The following is a 15,710-nucleotide window of genomic DNA, read 5'->3' as shown; positions in this document are numbered from 1 at the left end:
GGATGTAAGTTGGATTCTGTGGTCAGATGGGTGAACTCGATTTAGGTTTGGGGATGGGAAATTTTGAACAGGAGTTTTGGCGTGGGTGAAAGGAATCGGCTCGCACGAGATCAGTGGCTCCCCCTTTCCGTGGCCTGCCTGCTTCGGCTCTCGGCTATAAATACCGAGGGGGTTGGGGGTCGCTACCACCGTCGCGCTGAAGCACCGCCTGTTGTTTTGCCTTCCCCTTCCCGTCTCGTATACCAAGGCGTTGCCGGATCGAGACAGAGAGATCGTACCGCTTCTTCCTGGACTTCGAAATCGGTACGTCGATGGAGATTCTTGAGCTGTTCTTAGTTTTGTTCTTGTGGTTCCTCACCCCCGCAATCTTGCACGAAGACGATGTTTTGATACGAAAAATCATCAAGTTGGGGGTTTTTGGGCCCATTTTTGGCTTATTTGGTTGATTTTATTCATGAGCAACGGAAAAGGGCAAGAGAAAAGCGACTTCTTTTTTGCCTAATGCACTCGTTCTTACTTCTTCTCGCCTCTCGATCGTAGAGGCAACAGCTTTGTCTCGATACTTGAGATCGGACCCCGATTCTTTCCTCGGACACATTGGATATCCACATGCGTTACGATCCGTGCACCATCCTTTTGCTTCTGCCCGAAATCTTCTGATAGTGTAGGTTAGGGATTTCGATCGGTGCAAGAATCATTTTCAAATTGGGAAAGAAGAAGATTTTAGGTGACTCGGTTGATGGCTTCACGGAAGTTATGCCTATTTTCTCGACACCTTTCCTTTCATTTAAGAACCTTTTTGGATGGTTTTGTGTCCCTATCGATTATTCTCCAAACAGACAGAGCATGTGCCTGTGCGATACCGCTGCATCTTTTCTCTTTCGTCCTTGAAAGATTTCTTTGGTTGGTTGGCATCGAAGCGCTTGGTAAGTGTTTACATGTGTCAACTTTGATCCAGAAGATATAATATACTCTGCCCTTCGCTTTCTTGAGACCGAATTGTTCTTTCTTTCTTCTCACACTTCCTCTTTTTTGGGAAGGAATCATGGTTTCATATCACAAGTTTTGGTGTCTGGTGGGTGTGTTCTTGCTCTTTGTTTTTTGCTCTGAAACTATCACCTACTGCTCATCTTAGAGTCAATGGCTTCGACTGTCCTTTTGAATTGTTCCTTTGGTATCTGTTTTCCCTGCTACTGATCAATGGAACTGTTAGAACAGTAATTTTGAGCTCAGACGATCGTAAACTACATCAACTTCCATACTTTGGAAACGCAATTGCAATCATCGTTCTTCCTCTTTGACAAATTAAACCAAATATACTTGTCTGGATCTTGATTTGATATTATCTGGAGATCATCTTAATCTTATTGTTGTTGTAACCACAAAAACGCTTGCATCTTACCTTATATCTTCCTTCCTTCTTCTCTCTTCCGATAGAACTTTTATTACACTTTGGATGCCGATGCTTCAAGACGATGGTGGTAGATGTCTCTTCCTCGTAGGGAAGAAGGCAAAAAGATGCTCCTTTTTCTTGCACAGTCCAAACACAGACTGCAGGTGGTATTATATTTCTATTCTGGATAGGCTCAGACGCTACCGTGTTCACTTTGTTGTGGACCCATACTCTCCGCGTCACCGCCTCACGCTTCCTTATTCCTGTCGTCGTTGAGGAAGGGTTCATACATAGCATTGCCTTTCTTTAAGTCGTCGATGGCCCACCACCCTATTCAATGTTTGGTTCCATCCTCTGCTCGTCTTGGCTCTTATCTGCTCTTTGCCTGTATGGAGCTGACCTACCATGACGAGAACAACCTTATCCTCTATTCGCTGACAGATTTTTATATGAAGTGGTCGGCATTAAGAAAAGTGACCGACCAACGCGGTCCCCGGCTGTTGCTTGTGTCGAGCATATCATTGAATTGTTTTGTCTGTGACCCACACAGACTCGTTCTTTTAATGTTGCATAGATATTTTCCAGACTCGTTGCTGCTTTCAATCAATGACTTTGTTCCCTTTTGTTGAACTAGTGTTCTGCAGCTAGCTAGCTTCCTTCTGTAACCTGCACAAGGTCTCCGAGTGCGGATGGAGGAGGTTGACGGCATTCCCCGAGCCTACATCCACCGTGCTTGCTCCGGTAAGGAGAAACCCGAGGAGAAAGACTTGTCGACGAAGAGCGGCATCTCAGACGATGCTGCTTCCCCTGCATCGTCCATGAACGGCTGCTTTGACTGCAACATCTGTTTGGACTTTGTGGTCGATCCGGTCGTCACGCTCTGCGGTCATCTCTATTGTTGGCCTTGCATCTACAAGTGGATGCAGGTGGAGAGCATGTCCCCGAGGCAGTGCCCTGTCTGCAAGGCCTCCCTCTCCCAGGACACCCTCGTCCCGCTCTATGGCCGCGGAGGACAAAGCCCCGTGGCGGATTCCGAGGTTCCACATCGGCCGACCCTTCACCGTGATCATGCGGTGTTTACCTCGGTGGTCGACCACCGTCCCCGCGGCACGGAAGATGCGGCGTACGTTGACCGATATCAACCAACGCAGCAGCCTCAGTTTCGCCGCCACCAACACGATTACTCCGGTTATGCGAGTCTTCTCGGTACCAGTTATACGTCAGGAGGCTCTTCTTCGCTACTGTTCGCGCCGTTGTTCCGTTCGACGGCTGGAGGCGTGCTCGGTGGCTTAGCTATTCTCCCATGGGCGCAAAGGAATCATGGAATGAACACGTACTACGCAAGCCCGTATCCTTTCGCATCGGGTAGCAACAATCCGAGGCTGCTTAGGCATCAGATGCAAGTGGAGAGCTCCCTGCATCAGATATGTCTCTTCCTTTTCTTCTGTGCTCTGTTGTGTCTTCTCTTGTTCTAACGTTGATGCTACTTTTTCCTCATACATGTACATAAGTTAATAATACAAGGTTGTTCTGCTTGTTGATCGCGCACACATGTCACAAGGTCAATGGTTGTTCATGCCGAAATGTGTCAACTTCTTAGTGGTTGGTCAAAGAAGCCGCGTGACGCTCTCTCTTGTTGGGTGACTTCAACACTGTAGAAGTCGTTACTCGCTGAATTCTGTGTCTTCGATCACGAACATCTAAGTACGTGTGACAATGCAAATATATTAATATTGGAGTAACCTTTTACATGTCACACAAAGGAATAACAAAAACAAATAATTTGCATCAAATTTCCATCCGAGAAGACATCAGGTCTTTGATGGACGGTCCAGATCCCTCAACACCGTGATGAACGGTCGAGGACTCGAATCTGGAGATCCATCGCCGCCATCGCAGCATCCACGCCGGCTACTTTCCGATCCCCTCTTCGTGCTTCATACGGGAGCAGTAAATTTTCCAACAGTACACGTGCGGCTACTCGTCGCGATACCTTGTCCGATGGGGGAAGTTTCTTGTGGGATCCACAATCCGAATGCAGGTAGATGATTGTCAGAGAGTACGCATACCCTTCTCCGTGGTACAAGTTCGATTTTGGGTGCTAGGGTTCTCTTCTTTTCCACTATGGATCGATCAAGAAGAGGGAGGGTGGTGAAGAGTGGCCTGCGGTCGGTGCTGAAGCTGGTGAATTCGGTGATTGGTTTCGCGGGGATGGGAATGATTCTTTACTCGCGCTGGATGATTCGGTCATGGTACGATCACATTCGTGATTCCTCCGATTCCACGCCTCCATGGTTTGTCTCCTTCAATAAACCACAAAAAAAAAAAGAGCTCGTAGGTTTTTGGGACTTTAGATTATTGTGAGATTAAATGTGTTCGAAGCAATTCCTTTTTCTACTTAGAGATAAATTACTCTCTCCGTTTCATGTCTGGAATCTAATTGCAGATATCATCGAGTAGCTTCATTTACACTTTTCTTGGACTACGCATCTCTTTTTGTTTGATAACGTGCGAGGGTCATATTGCTGCAGAAACATCTAACAGCCTTTGTCTTTCTTGTGTATCTTTCTGCAAAATGACATCAGGCTTTACTTACCTTTGGCGACCTTTCAGTTGTTTTTGTTTATCGATGTATGAATATTCTGGAATGATGTCATCTCAACTATCTAGTTGTAGAAAATCTTTAGCTTGAAAAAAAAGGGTTTCTGTTGCTTATCTTTCTTGAGTTTCTCCAAGGATTTAATCTTTTTAAGTTTACTTGTAGTTTGGCTAACTTTGTAAAGTTTAAAAGGTTATTTGTATATGTTTATTATTTTGCATCATTTTCTTTTTGAGAAGACAAATTTGACACCTTGGTTACATATTTATGATAATAATTACTCTGAGATACATCACAAATTGTAAAATTGGAATATTGTAGAGTGCATCCTTTGTTTGATCATTGTCCTTATAACCAAACTTCACTTTGAATAATTCTATTACATATCCCTTCAGTTGATCCATAGAAATTAACAACTGTTGTTCTTTTTATAAGATCATCAAGGGAACATTTCAACCGTTCTTAGCTTAATGTTCTTGGTTTTGCATGACCATATAGGTAGTTCACGGAGTGCCAAACATTAATTTCTCTGGACATCGACTTAATTTCATAATGTGATATCTTACCCACTTTATTTTGCAGGTTTGCTACATTTGGAGCTGATGCATTACAGTAATTGTAATTTCACTCTGTTAAATGCATGTGGCTGAAGCATTCAATGATTGGTATACCGGGAATATGGGCATTGGTTCAGCATGGTTCGAAATGTGCCCATTGTTGGCATCCTCTTTGTTGACATCAGGCATCATGGCCAGCATGGTGAAATTCATGTTGCTAAAAGATTCTCCTTCACAATGTGAGCAGTGAAACATGCTTTTCTGCTTATATTTTGAAAGCCATTGTTGTGACTAGTTTCAGAAGTATATTCTTCTTTATCTGTTGCATTTACATTTTCATTATACTCTAAGTTCTAGCAAAGTTCATGTGTTTTTTGCATCTTATATTTTCACACTTTTGTTCTCATTCAGAAGCCAAAGCCAAGTTCTAGCAAAGTCCATGTGCATCGACTTAACTTTTAAATCTTGGTCATGTACATACTATGTATCCTTTGTGCCAGAAGTGATGGTTTAATGAATCCCATTTTTAGAATACATACCTGGCTACTTCTTTGTGTTCTGTCCGGATGGGCAAATTATGAAGGCCTACTTTTGCCTCCTTTCGATAAGTGATTTGAAAATTTCCGTATCACAATTTCTGTGGCAGGATCTTTGCTGATTCTTCATCTAGAATGCCGGCTACAAATACACCTTTGCTGGATCCCGATACCACCTTCTGAGCTGTTTATGGATGTTAGAACTTCAATAAAAAATCCTTTTGTTTTTGTATTTCTATGTTGTGCATTCCCTAGTTCTCCTTCATGATGAATTTTCTTTTACGGTCCAGAGCTTTATGATCAAGCGTTTTTGGCCTCTTGATCTGCTTGATTGTCGGTGAATGGGTCTGCCATTGAACTGTACAAGTAAAAATGAAGTGTTATCTATCAGACTTCGTGGACCATATTATAAATCAGCATTGTTTTACTTTGGCATAATCCTTATCTTTCTTAGGTCTCAGCGTGTATAAAATAGAATGGAAGTGCTTTGCTGCTCGCTTCTGTGCTTTTGGTTTGATTCTCAAACTTCTTATTTCTGCTTGTGGCACAGGTCAATCAGTGAAACACTTTGTCAATTACCAAGTCTCTGCTCTCCAGAAAAATATTTTCTGGGTATTCTCGTACACTTTGTGTTGGTACAATCAATTACAGTAATGTTGGTGGGATTATCTAATTGATGCTAGTTTTGCCTGTCTTTTATAGTGGCATTCCTCGCTCACTGGCACTTGAACCGGCTGATGCATCGCAGGAAACTCAGGTACGCAACTCTGTTGGATTGGATATGTCAGGAGGATTTGGATTTTAGCTTGTGTGTATTCCTAAATGTGATCCTTTTCAAGGAATCGTTTTCAAAAACTAAAAACATTCCTTCTGAATCTCGAGTAGACGGTTTAGGGCATAGTAAAAGTACTTCTGTTTTAGTTTTTTTGTTATCTGTTTTTGTTTCCTCATCTTTCTTCTAAACATATGATATGCGAGGAATCTATTCGCATGTAGGATTAAGATGACAGCGGAGCAACAACAGAAGCGGTCGTCATCGTCATCCGTCCGACACACTGAGCTGATCGTACGTGTAATAACTCAATCCCCAAATCTTATCCGTAAAGAAAAAATAGGGAGTTTGACTTTTTTCAGGGTCAGCAATTGCAAAGACGTGGCACTCCGTACGCAGGATTGCCCCTCACCTGTGGGCCGTGACGTGGAGTTCCGTCATCGGATAAGCGCCCGCCGCGCATGCGCGCGTGTCGACAGTTCGGCGGAGGGCATCGTGTCGCCGCGGCACAGAAGTCATCGCACCTTCGTCTCATATAAGTGCCATCACCGTCCTCATCTCGAACTCCACTTAAATCCTTTCATCCTCTCGCTCTCTCCTGCTGCTATAATCATTAAAGATGTTGGCCGTGTTCCACGAGACCCTCGCGCGCCCCCCGCAGGAGCTCAGCTGCCCTGAGTCCACCACCGGCTTCCCTCCCAAACCTGGTTACCGCCGGCGTCACCCCAAGAACCCCGACGAGATCCTCAGGGACTTCCTCTCCTCCCACCCTGCCCACTCCTTCTGCGCCACCTTCAGTGGCGGTGCAGCCCTGGCCTGCCTCGGCCCCCAAGACCCCCCTCCCTCCCTCCTCTGCCAGAGGTGCGGTTCTTTGTCCTCCTGCGCAGCATAAGCTACACCGCATCTAACTTTCTTGCTCATTTACGGACATGTGCAGGTTCTTCTGTAGCTTTGATGAGGTGTACTGCATGTTCGTGGGGAGCATCAGCAACCTGAGCTCCCTCGTCAGGGAGTACGGTCTCTGCGGCAAGATGTCCAACGAGGCGCTGCTGGTGATCGAGGCCTACCGCACGCTGCGCGACCGCGGGCCGTACCCCGCTGACAAGGTCGTCAAGGACCTCGCCGGCAGCTTCGCCTTCGTCGTCTACGATAACATGACCGGCGCCGTCTTCGCCGCTCTGGTACGTGCACCTCTATAACCATCAATCCCCGTCTATGACCACATGCAGTGAAGCGTAGGGTGGTTCTCACTCGTTTGGCTTGCCATGGTTGTCGACGCAGAGCGCGGACGGGGGCGTGCCACTGTACTGGGGCATCGCTGCGGATGGCTCCGTGGTGATCGGTGATGATGTGGAGATCATGAAGGGAAGCTGCGCCAAGTCTTACGCTCCATTCCCCACTGGTATGCGCACGCACTATCTACGCCCTTGTGTTAGGTTACTGCGAATTAGATGACAACAACCAAGTTGTGTTTTGGTTCAGGGTGCATGTTTCATAGCGAGGGAGGGTTAAGGAGCTTTGAGCATCCGATGAACAGGATGAAGGCAATGCCGAGGGTGGACAGCGAGGGGGCGATGTGCGGCGCCAGCTTCATGGTCGACGCCTCCTCCAAGATCGCCGCCATCCCCCGGGTGGGCAGCGCCGCCAACTGGGCCTCCTCCTGGGCTTTGAGTATCTAACTGGAATCGGCGCTGTTCGTCTGTGTAAATACAAAAAAAATACAGTGTATTACTCCAAAATCTCGTGTACAAAAAATGTACCATATACACTTATTTTACATGATCAAACAGATGCTTAATCATTTCCCTCGAGTTATTCGAAAACTATTATTTATATGCATACGTATCCTCAAAAATAAATTTATATGCATATTCATATACAAATATATTATCTCGTTGATTTCTGTAACAATTACCTAATCAATATATTTTTGTGCACCATTAAAACCAATACCTTATGTTATTTTTACTATCGATATCGCTATTATTAACGGAATTGTTTTTGGCTATTATTAATGTTGTAATTAACTTATTGCAAGTGAGAAGTGCTCCAGTGACTTAAGAGGATGCCGGTTTGGGTGGAATGGTAATTAAACCCATGTATATGTAGATATTCGTAAATGTATATTACACCGACCGAGATTGGATCGTGTAGTCTCTCGTTATGTTTTTCGGGTTTCAAACTCCCATTGCTCTGCTTTGTTCGTAACTTCCGCTCGAGCGCGACGATGACCGCAGCGGAACTCGGGATCCAGTCCTCGTATCCCAACGGCGCTGGCGATTCGCTGGCCAACGGCGGCCTCGCCTCCGCGGCCGCCGCCGAGAAGAAGAAGGCTCGGGACAGCGAGCGCCGCCGCCGGAGGCGGAAGCAGAAGAAGAACAACAAGCGCTCGTCTGCCCCGGCCGAGGAGGCCGGAGACGAGAGCGACGGTTTTGAAGGAGGAGCCGAAGGCGATGCCAAGGAAAACTCTGATCCCCGGCCGCAGGTGGAGTTCTTGGTTTCTTGTTTGGGATTAGGGTTTCTGCTTATCTCAGTTTATTTCTTCCTTAACTCTGTGTATTTACATGTATACTAGGGATTTCTTTCTTGATTAGCGGTTTCGTAGGCGGCCGTGTTGTTAGATATCTTTTTCTGAAAGATTAGGGTTTGAATAGATCTGGTATCTTGCTTTCGTTTTAATTTTCAACCAAGGAAAGTGATGTGACTATATATTCTTTGACTTTCTCTTTGTTCTTTCCGGCGTTTCTTGTGCGTTTTCGTTCTTTCTGGAGATTTGGTTTCTTGTTGCTTTTTGTGTATTTCTTGTATGTTCTGTGGTTTCCTTTTATTCTTTCTGGTGTTTCTTGCATGTTTCTTTGTTTTCTCTTTGTTCTTGACGGTGTTTCTTGTATTCTTATCCTTGAGTTATGGGATGTGGTTCAGGTTGAGGTATCAGTTGAAGTGGAGTATGTTCCAGAGAAGGCTGATGTAGAAGAAAGCTTCCTCGAGGATTTCAAGAGCGTACTTGAGAAGTTTAGCTTCCAGGACGCTGCCTCTGCGGAGGTCTGGTGGAAGATGCGATTTTATTGTAATGACTTGTGATGATAAAAAATGCTGGCCTTATCTGTGTGTTATTTTTCTTGCAGGACGATGACAAAAAGGATGAGGCTGCCGGTAATGCGGCAGCCAAGAAGAAAGGAGATTCTGACTCAGAGGAAGAAGAGCAGGAAGCACAGCAGAAGGAGAAAGGTCTGTCGAACAAGAAGAAAAAGGTTAGTTATATTTTATTAATTCTGATTTTCTTGTGAAACGTTGCATATGATTAATGTTTGGATCTCTTTTGTAGCTTCAAAGAAGAATGAAAATTGCAGATCTGAAACAAATATGCTCAAGGCCAGATGTGGTTGAGGTATTCTTTCATGATGGTTTCTCTTTCTTATTGTGCACTTTTTAGCTGGCATGGCCTGTTTGATTTATTTTAAAATTTTTACCGGTAATTGCGTTGGTTGTAGTGGTAATCGAGACATTATCAATTAAAAGTATCTCAGTTGAGGACTTGAGATATGTTTAAGTAATGGAGTGTAACCTTCCCCCCTGCAGTTTTATACTCTTTGGGCACACTTTGTGCAACTCCCTCAGTGTTATCAATTTTTTGTGGAGCAATGTAATGCCAAATGATTTAGTTTAATCATAAAGCAGGAAAACTGTTCTGAACATAGTTTCAAAGTTTTACTTTATAAGAAGTTCACAAGCGACTTTGTCATACAATGTAAACTAGTCTACTTTAGCCCAGACTCAGTAACATGGAGTTTACATCCTTATTCATGTCATATTATACCCTTTTGAGCCTGAGCTTCAGATAGCCAATGCCTGTTTTGATTACATATCAAAGGATTAACTTTGGATTCCTTAAATATTTTGTGTACTGTTGCTAGTACTTTCCACCCTGCAGTAGTTGGATATGGATGCTTGAGAGACTTTTCAGGCATATATTCATGGATACTGGAGCAGTGATTTAAAAAGCGCTAGGCGGCAAGGTCCCAAAACGCTCCGAGGTGTTTGCTCGAGCGAAACGTAATGCTTTAAAATATTTAAAATATTAAAATATATTTTAATATTTAAAAAAATTCTCTACTGTTAGCAATAGAGTGTGAGAAGGAGACCGAGATGAGAAGCTGAGTCATGGTGAGAACCCAGTCGTGGACAGGAGGTTGCTTTCTTAGAGCAGCGGGTGGTAGCGGAGAGCAGCGGCAACAGCAGCAAAGAGGAAATGTCGGCGGCGGAATCGAGAGTAGGGTTGGGGTTGGGGGAAGTCGTGAGGGTGAGGCTGTGAACCAACTAACGCAAATGCGACCAAACCAGACCTAAAAAGCTGGTTCGGTCGCTTGGTTTAAATCAGGCGCTCGCCCGAAGCGCCCGACACTTGGGCTCGGGCGAGCGCCCAAGCGGCACCTCTTTGAAGCGTGCTGCCTGGACGTTAAACGAGGTGCTCGGGCCTCGCCTCGCCTCACTTGAGCTCTTAGGGGAGCGCTCGAGCACCTTTTGAAATCATTGTCCTGGAGACTTTCTATCTAATACAGGGATGAAGTGAGAATAAATTACATTGATGCTCGTCAATTACTAGTTCATCCTGGGTAACAAAAGTAGCTGAAATGAAGAAATTTTTGACTTTATTTGGAATGTGGATTTCCAATTGTATCTGTGATCTGGTTTTAGTAATCTACCATGCATAAGTTCTTTGAAGGACTGTTCTTTTTGTTTAACTTCTGATTTAATCTGCAAGGTGTGGGATGCAACAGCTGCAGATCCGAAGATTCTTGTTTTTCTTAAGTCATATCGCAATACGGTACCTGTTCCAAGGCATTGGTGCCAAAAGCGGAAGTTTTTACAGGTGAGTTATAATATTTTGCATGAATTTGATGGATATTTTTGTATACATATTGTGCATGTGGGAATATAATTCTCCTAGTTTTGCATAAGGAGGTGGGGAATTATAAATTTGAAAAAGGTTCCACCCCACTTAACACATGTTATTATTGCAGGGATATAACTGTAACTACAATGGAAGCAGGATGTTATGGTATTATTTCTTAGGGATCTAGGGTTTTTATGTTGGTGGGGCATTGTTAGACACATGCTGGTCTTATTACGAGAAATATGATGTGTTCTTATTACAAAATAATATGGGTATAAATTGGAATATATATTTGAAGTAACTAGTTATCTATATGTGACACCCAAATTTGTTTGAAATCAAGCTCTAATTTACTTAAAGAGTTAAAGTCATTATTCATCAAAACCAGACTGAACTATTTTCTTTTTTATATTTTCATATTTTTTGATATGTTACTCCACCTTAAGATTCGGAATTACCTATTTTCCTTATTAGAACCAAGTTGTACCTTCTTAGAGATTCAATAGGTATCCAGAGCTTATTTGTTTTGGCTTTGATTATAACAGGGAAAACGAGGCATTGAGAAACAGCCTTTTCAACTTCCCGACTTCATTGCTGCAACAGGAATTGAAAAAATAAGACAGGTAATGAGAAACTCAACCATGAAAAATGCAGATTGTTTGTTGTAATAAGCGCTTGCTTTCCTTGATTTTTTTTTATTGAGCCCTTCAGCTGTGGGGTTAAGAGAGATTATTGAGAATCAGTTGGAAGGCTTATATTTGTTTTAGATTGAATATTTGGAATGTCATTGTTCTTGTTGAAGTCGTTGAGCCATCCTTTCATGTTTAATTTTTTTCTTGTATTATCAATTTTTTAGGCATATATAGAAAAAGAGGACAGCAAGAAGCTGAAACAGAAGCAGCGTGAACGCATGCAACCAAAGATGGGAAAGATGGATATAGACTATCAGGTTGGTTTTGTTTATTGTTTTCTGGTTTATTTACTTTGTCACTTAAGCATTACCATTATGCCATTCATGGAGGTAAATTATCTAATTATTTTATCGAGTAATTTACCATGATATTTCTGTGGTTCCATTATGAATGTGCTTGAGATTCCAGAATATTGTGTGTATGAGATCCTAAAATTTTCTTGGTATTGATTTTTTGGCCATGGTTACTCTCCTGCTGTAGTTTCTACAAACAATAGGCTCTAAACATCTTGTCATTGGTCTCATTTTTGTTATCGGGCAACTCATGTTGCTCCTTAAGCTATGTGAACAGATCTGCCTTGCCTTTCTTTAGTTGGTTGAACGCTGACCCCTTTTTGTTTTCCCCTTTTTGCAGGTCCTGCATGATGCCTTCTTCAAGTATCAGACTAAACCAAAGTTAACGACACTTGGTGATCTCTATTTCGAGGGAAAAGAGTTTGAGGTACTTTTAACTGCAATTAGCTGTTATTTATGTGGTTATTTGAGCTTCTATGTTGCACCTGTTTGTGGCTTTTACTAAAGTTAATATTTGCCTCGACCATTTCGCGATGTTTGTTTCTTGGTTGTTGGCTCCACTTACTGAGAAAGTTCTAGATTCAATAATAGATTATTATATTCACATTTTCGAGGATAGTGTTTTTTTAATATAATGAGCAGTTCACATAACATGGTACTGAAAGGTGCAATTTCAACTTTCTGATCCAAGTTGACAAACTTCTAGCTCCTTAAAGAGTGTCATAATGCATCAGGTTGTCGCGAATGTGTGATTCAGCGGGGGGTAATATACACAGCCTTACCTCGAGAGATGTTATTTTTCTGATTTACTTATATCACCTAAAAATAAATATTGAGTACATTTCTATCTTTTAGGCACATCTGTAATTGTGAACAGTTAATAAGAATATTTTGTATTTGGTTTTCTTGGGTATAGTCTTTTGATGAATCCTTGTTGCTGTTGGTAAAGACCTTAATAGTATTAGTTTCTAAACATATGGTATTCCACTTGTCTTGATTGTTCCACATATGGTAGAATTAGCCCTTTTTTGTTTCTTTGTAACTGCATAGGTCAAGCTTAGGGAAATGAAGCCAGGTATGTTGTCACGGGAGCTGAAAGAGGCACTTGGTATGCCTGATGGTGCACCACCTCCATGGCTGATTAATATGCAGGTAACTTAACTCTTACTGCTCCCACTAGTTCTTGCCTTCGTTCTTCAATTATATACTTACAAACTGTTATTGAACAGAGGTATGGCCCGCCACCCTCCTATCCACAATTGAAAATTCCTGGTTTAAATGCACCTATTCCTCCAGGAGCTAGTTTTGGCTATCATCCTGGTGGTTGGGGCAAACCCCCTGTTGACGAAGTATGTTTGCCTCTGTTCGTGATTGTGATTTTTTTTTCGTGCATCTCATGAATTACATTACATGATCTCTTTTTTCCTTTTTGAAATGACCTCTCTTGTTTCATTGTTAGTATGGGCGTCCATTATATGGTGATGTTTTTGGGGTTCAACAACAAGAACAACTCAATTACGAGGTATGTCAGTGTCCCTGTTTTTTTTTTTAATGAAACAGAAAGATCCCATTACGAGATGTATTAGGGGGTATACGTTTGATGTATTTATGCAACTTAAGTATTGGAGGTTTAATATTATTACTATTGTATATTTTTACCAAGTAGTTTTTGGTATTATTTTTGAGAAATAAAAACCATTGACCATGTTTTTAGAGTTTCTTTGATGCTTGTGCATTGTTACCTTATTAGACCTTTATGTTGGATGTTAGGAAGAGCCAGTTGATCGGAGCAAGCATTGGGGAGACTTGGAGGAAGAGGAGGAGGAGGAGGAAATGGAAGAGGAAGAAGAAGAAGAAGAAGAGATGGAAGAGGAGGAACTGGAAGCTGGCATGCAATCTGTGGACAGCCTTTCTAGGTTATTTTCGCTTCTTTTTTTTTTTTCCTTTTGAAAATCATCCCTGGTTCATAACTCCAGTTGTGCATCTTCTTAAATCACTGCTTCATTGTTCAGCACTCCTACCGGTGTTGAGACACCTGATGTTATCGACCTTCGGAAGCAGCAAAGGAAGGAGCCTGAGAAACCCTTATATCAAGTAAATAAATTTAAATTTTGTCTAATTTGACATCAAGGCAGTTCTAGGCTATCCTCCATGCTGGTAATGGGTATAAAGTGGACCAAAACAAGGCCTAAAGAGGCCTGTTGGCCAGCCTAGGCTTGCTATGGATTGTGCATTTAGTTGTTGATTTATTGAGCTGTCAAGTTTGTAATGCTGCTTCTTTGTTATCTGAAGGTTTTGGAGGAGAAAGAAGAAAGGATTGCTCCTGGGACACTGCTTGGAACGGGTCACACGTAAGTAGTTTTATCCTTGTCATCTTTTCAGGTTGGTAATAAATATATTATAATACGAGAGCAGCATATGTGACTTTGGTGTTGGTCTTGCTTTTTTTTTGTTCCTTGAACAGGTATGTGCTTGGGGCACAGGAGAAGATGGGTGCTAAGAGGGTGAGAAGCTTTTTATGTGAATACGCATTAATTGGCAGTGGTTATGCTAATTGAATTTTAATTAAGATTGTATCATTTGGCTTTGGGATGCTTCTGGTCTGTTTTGCCTTAGCATTGTTGTTTTGTTTATCACCACCTTCCATAGGTTGATCTTCTACGAGGTCAAAAGTCGGACAAAGTGGATGTCACAATACAGCCTGAGGAACTGGAAGTTATGGATGACGTTTTGGCGGCCAAGTAAGAGAAAGCTTACACGTTGGTTCATAAAGTGGGTGTTCTTCACCTGGTTGGAAATTAAATTATAATTGGTGGTATCATCACAGGTATGAAGAAGCCCGGGAAGAAGAGAAGTTGCGGAACCAGAAGGAGGACTTCAGTGACATGGTTGCAGAGGTTTGTATCGTACTATTTTTCATCGTCTGGTTCTTGTGCATGATAAGTTTTTGAGTTAGTGATATTCAGAGGGGTTTTGTCTATCTTTTGGGTTCCTTTTAACTACTACAGCAGGCTGCAAACAAGAGGAAGCGCAAGGAGAAAGAAGGGAAATCAAAGAAGAAAGATTTTAAATTCTAGTTCGACACCAACTGTGGCTCCAAATATGCTATATATATGCCCGTCAAAGTGGTGGAACTCACAGGGGCATATGGAGGGGGCCAGGAACAAAGTTGGTATGTATCTTGTACCGTTTTGATGGACAAATTTTGGTGAAGGGCTAATACTCTTTTTCTCGACAAGTTCTTCTAGGTGATGGGCGCTGTTGTTATTTTCATGAATCATAATATGTATTTACTGCTTGCAGTATTTAATTCTTTTGGATGTTGTGGGGCTGGCTTAATGGTGGTACCAATAAGTTGTATCGACGGGGTGGGTGTCCTAATCAGATGAGTTATGGTGTCATGCCAGCCGCCCGCCCTCCAGGGGTCTGCGCCGCTAGCGATAACTAAGTCGCGCAAACAGAAATAGAACACACAAAATTCTGTAGATTATATATAAGTCAGCTCCTGCAAGCTTCCTCGGCGGCTAAAGCACGCACGTATCATAAAGCTCCAACAAAATTTAGAACATCAAAGCAGGGAATCTCCTGCCGCCGTGTTACCTTTCTCAATTCCACCAACAAAGTGCGGCATCTGACGAACAGAAATGGTCAACTCAGCCAATCATAATCACAAAGAACGAGCACACGCATGTGCGGCATGCACCCATTCACACACACGCACAGCGTATCTGACAACTCAATTAGGAAGGCTGCTTCTGATACAACAATTCCTACCTACGTAAAACAAGTATTCATGTGTCCCAATGGTTATAAACAATACTCAGCGACTCACATGAAGAGGAAATGATCAATAATCATGCATTTGTAGGCCTATATAAACCAAAACACCGAAATTTTCATAGTTTTAGGAGGATAGAGCGACACATTCCTTTGGGAATCTTCTTGAAACTTCTGGTGCTTTGAGCTTTTTCCAT

General features: G+C 42.6%; 3 protein-coding genes across 5 annotated transcripts; all 3 read left to right on the top strand.

Moving 5' to 3' along the window:
* LOC135631371 (E3 ubiquitin-protein ligase RMA1-like) lies at nt 1-2,941 on the top strand. Its single transcript, XM_065138988.1, has 2 exons — nt 1-303; nt 2,028-2,941. The coding sequence occupies exon 2, from the start codon at nt 2,083-2,085 to the stop codon at nt 2,866-2,868; it is 786 nt and encodes a 261-aa protein (XP_064995060.1). The 5' UTR covers nt 1-303; nt 2,028-2,082; the 3' UTR covers nt 2,869-2,941.
* Nucleotides 2,942-4,635: 1,694 nt separating this feature from the next.
* Nucleotides 4,636-7,658, top strand: LOC103971462 (stem-specific protein TSJT1). Of its 2 annotated transcripts, XM_065138987.1 has the most exons (8): nt 4,636-4,788; nt 5,636-5,697; nt 5,788-5,842; nt 6,082-6,151; nt 6,220-6,718; nt 6,795-7,038; nt 7,139-7,259; nt 7,340-7,658. In XM_065138987.1, exons 5-8 carry the CDS (start codon nt 6,477-6,479, stop codon nt 7,534-7,536), a joined length of 804 nt encoding a protein of 267 aa, XP_064995059.1. In that variant the 5' UTR covers nt 4,636-4,788; nt 5,636-5,697; nt 5,788-5,842; nt 6,082-6,151; nt 6,220-6,476; the 3' UTR covers nt 7,537-7,658. The 2 variants fall into 2 exon arrangements, with proteins under 2 accessions (XP_064995059.1, XP_009383766.2); XM_009385491.3 differs by having other exon boundaries at nt 5,636-5,842.
* A 349-nt stretch (nt 7,659-8,007) lies between these two features.
* LOC135631370 (uncharacterized) lies at nt 8,008-15,049 on the top strand. Of its 2 annotated transcripts, none has more exons than XM_065138986.1 (18): nt 8,008-8,342; nt 8,780-8,899; nt 8,983-9,108; nt 9,183-9,245; nt 10,620-10,727; nt 11,297-11,374; nt 11,608-11,700; nt 12,077-12,163; nt 12,787-12,888; nt 12,966-13,085; nt 13,196-13,258; nt 13,507-13,652; nt 13,749-13,830; nt 14,029-14,087; nt 14,201-14,240; nt 14,386-14,477; nt 14,564-14,633; nt 14,748-15,049. In XM_065138986.1, the coding sequence occupies exons 1-18, from the start codon at nt 8,085-8,087 to the stop codon at nt 14,811-14,813; spliced, it is 1,773 nt and encodes a 590-aa protein (XP_064995058.1). In that variant the 5' UTR covers nt 8,008-8,084; the 3' UTR covers nt 14,814-15,049. The 2 variants fall into 2 exon arrangements, with proteins under 2 accessions (XP_064995058.1, XP_064995057.1); XM_065138985.1 differs by having other exon boundaries at nt 8,009-8,342; nt 14,745-15,049.
* The last annotated feature ends 661 nt before the right edge of the window (nt 15,050-15,710 follow it).

Source organism: Musa acuminata, chromosome BXJ3-2, assembly GCF_036884655.1.
Source record: "Musa acuminata AAA Group cultivar baxijiao chromosome BXJ3-2, Cavendish_Baxijiao_AAA, whole genome shotgun sequence".
Lineage (NCBI taxonomy): Eukaryota > Viridiplantae > Streptophyta > Magnoliopsida > Zingiberales > Musaceae > Musa > Musa acuminata.
The sequence above is the reverse complement of the archived record's forward strand: the minus strand, read 5'-3'. Positions and strand labels throughout refer to the sequence as shown.

Coding starts and splice junctions, on each gene's coding strand:
- LOC135631370 (XM_065138985.1), top strand. CDS start 8,085: ATGACCGCAGCGGAACTCGGGATCCAGTCCTCGTATCCCAACGGCGCT. Junction 13,259..13,506: donor AAGAACAACTCAATTACGAG/GTATGTCAGTGT, acceptor GTTGGATGTTAG/GAAGAGCCAGTTGATCGGAG. Junction 13,653..13,748: donor TCTGTGGACAGCCTTTCTAG/GTTATTTTCGCT, acceptor TTCATTGTTCAG/CACTCCTACCGGTGTTGAGA.
- LOC135631371 (XM_065138988.1), top strand. CDS start 2,083: ATGGAGGAGGTTGACGGCATTCCCCGAGCCTACATCCACCGTGCTTGC.
- LOC103971462 (XM_065138987.1), top strand. CDS start 6,477: ATGTTGGCCGTGTTCCACGAGACCCTCGCGCGCCCCCCGCAGGAGCTC. Junction 6,719..6,794: donor CCCTCCCTCCTCTGCCAGAG/GTGCGGTTCTTT, acceptor GGACATGTGCAG/GTTCTTCTGTAGCTTTGATG. Junction 7,260..7,339: donor TTACGCTCCATTCCCCACTG/GTATGCGCACGC, acceptor GTTTTGGTTCAG/GGTGCATGTTTCATAGCGAG.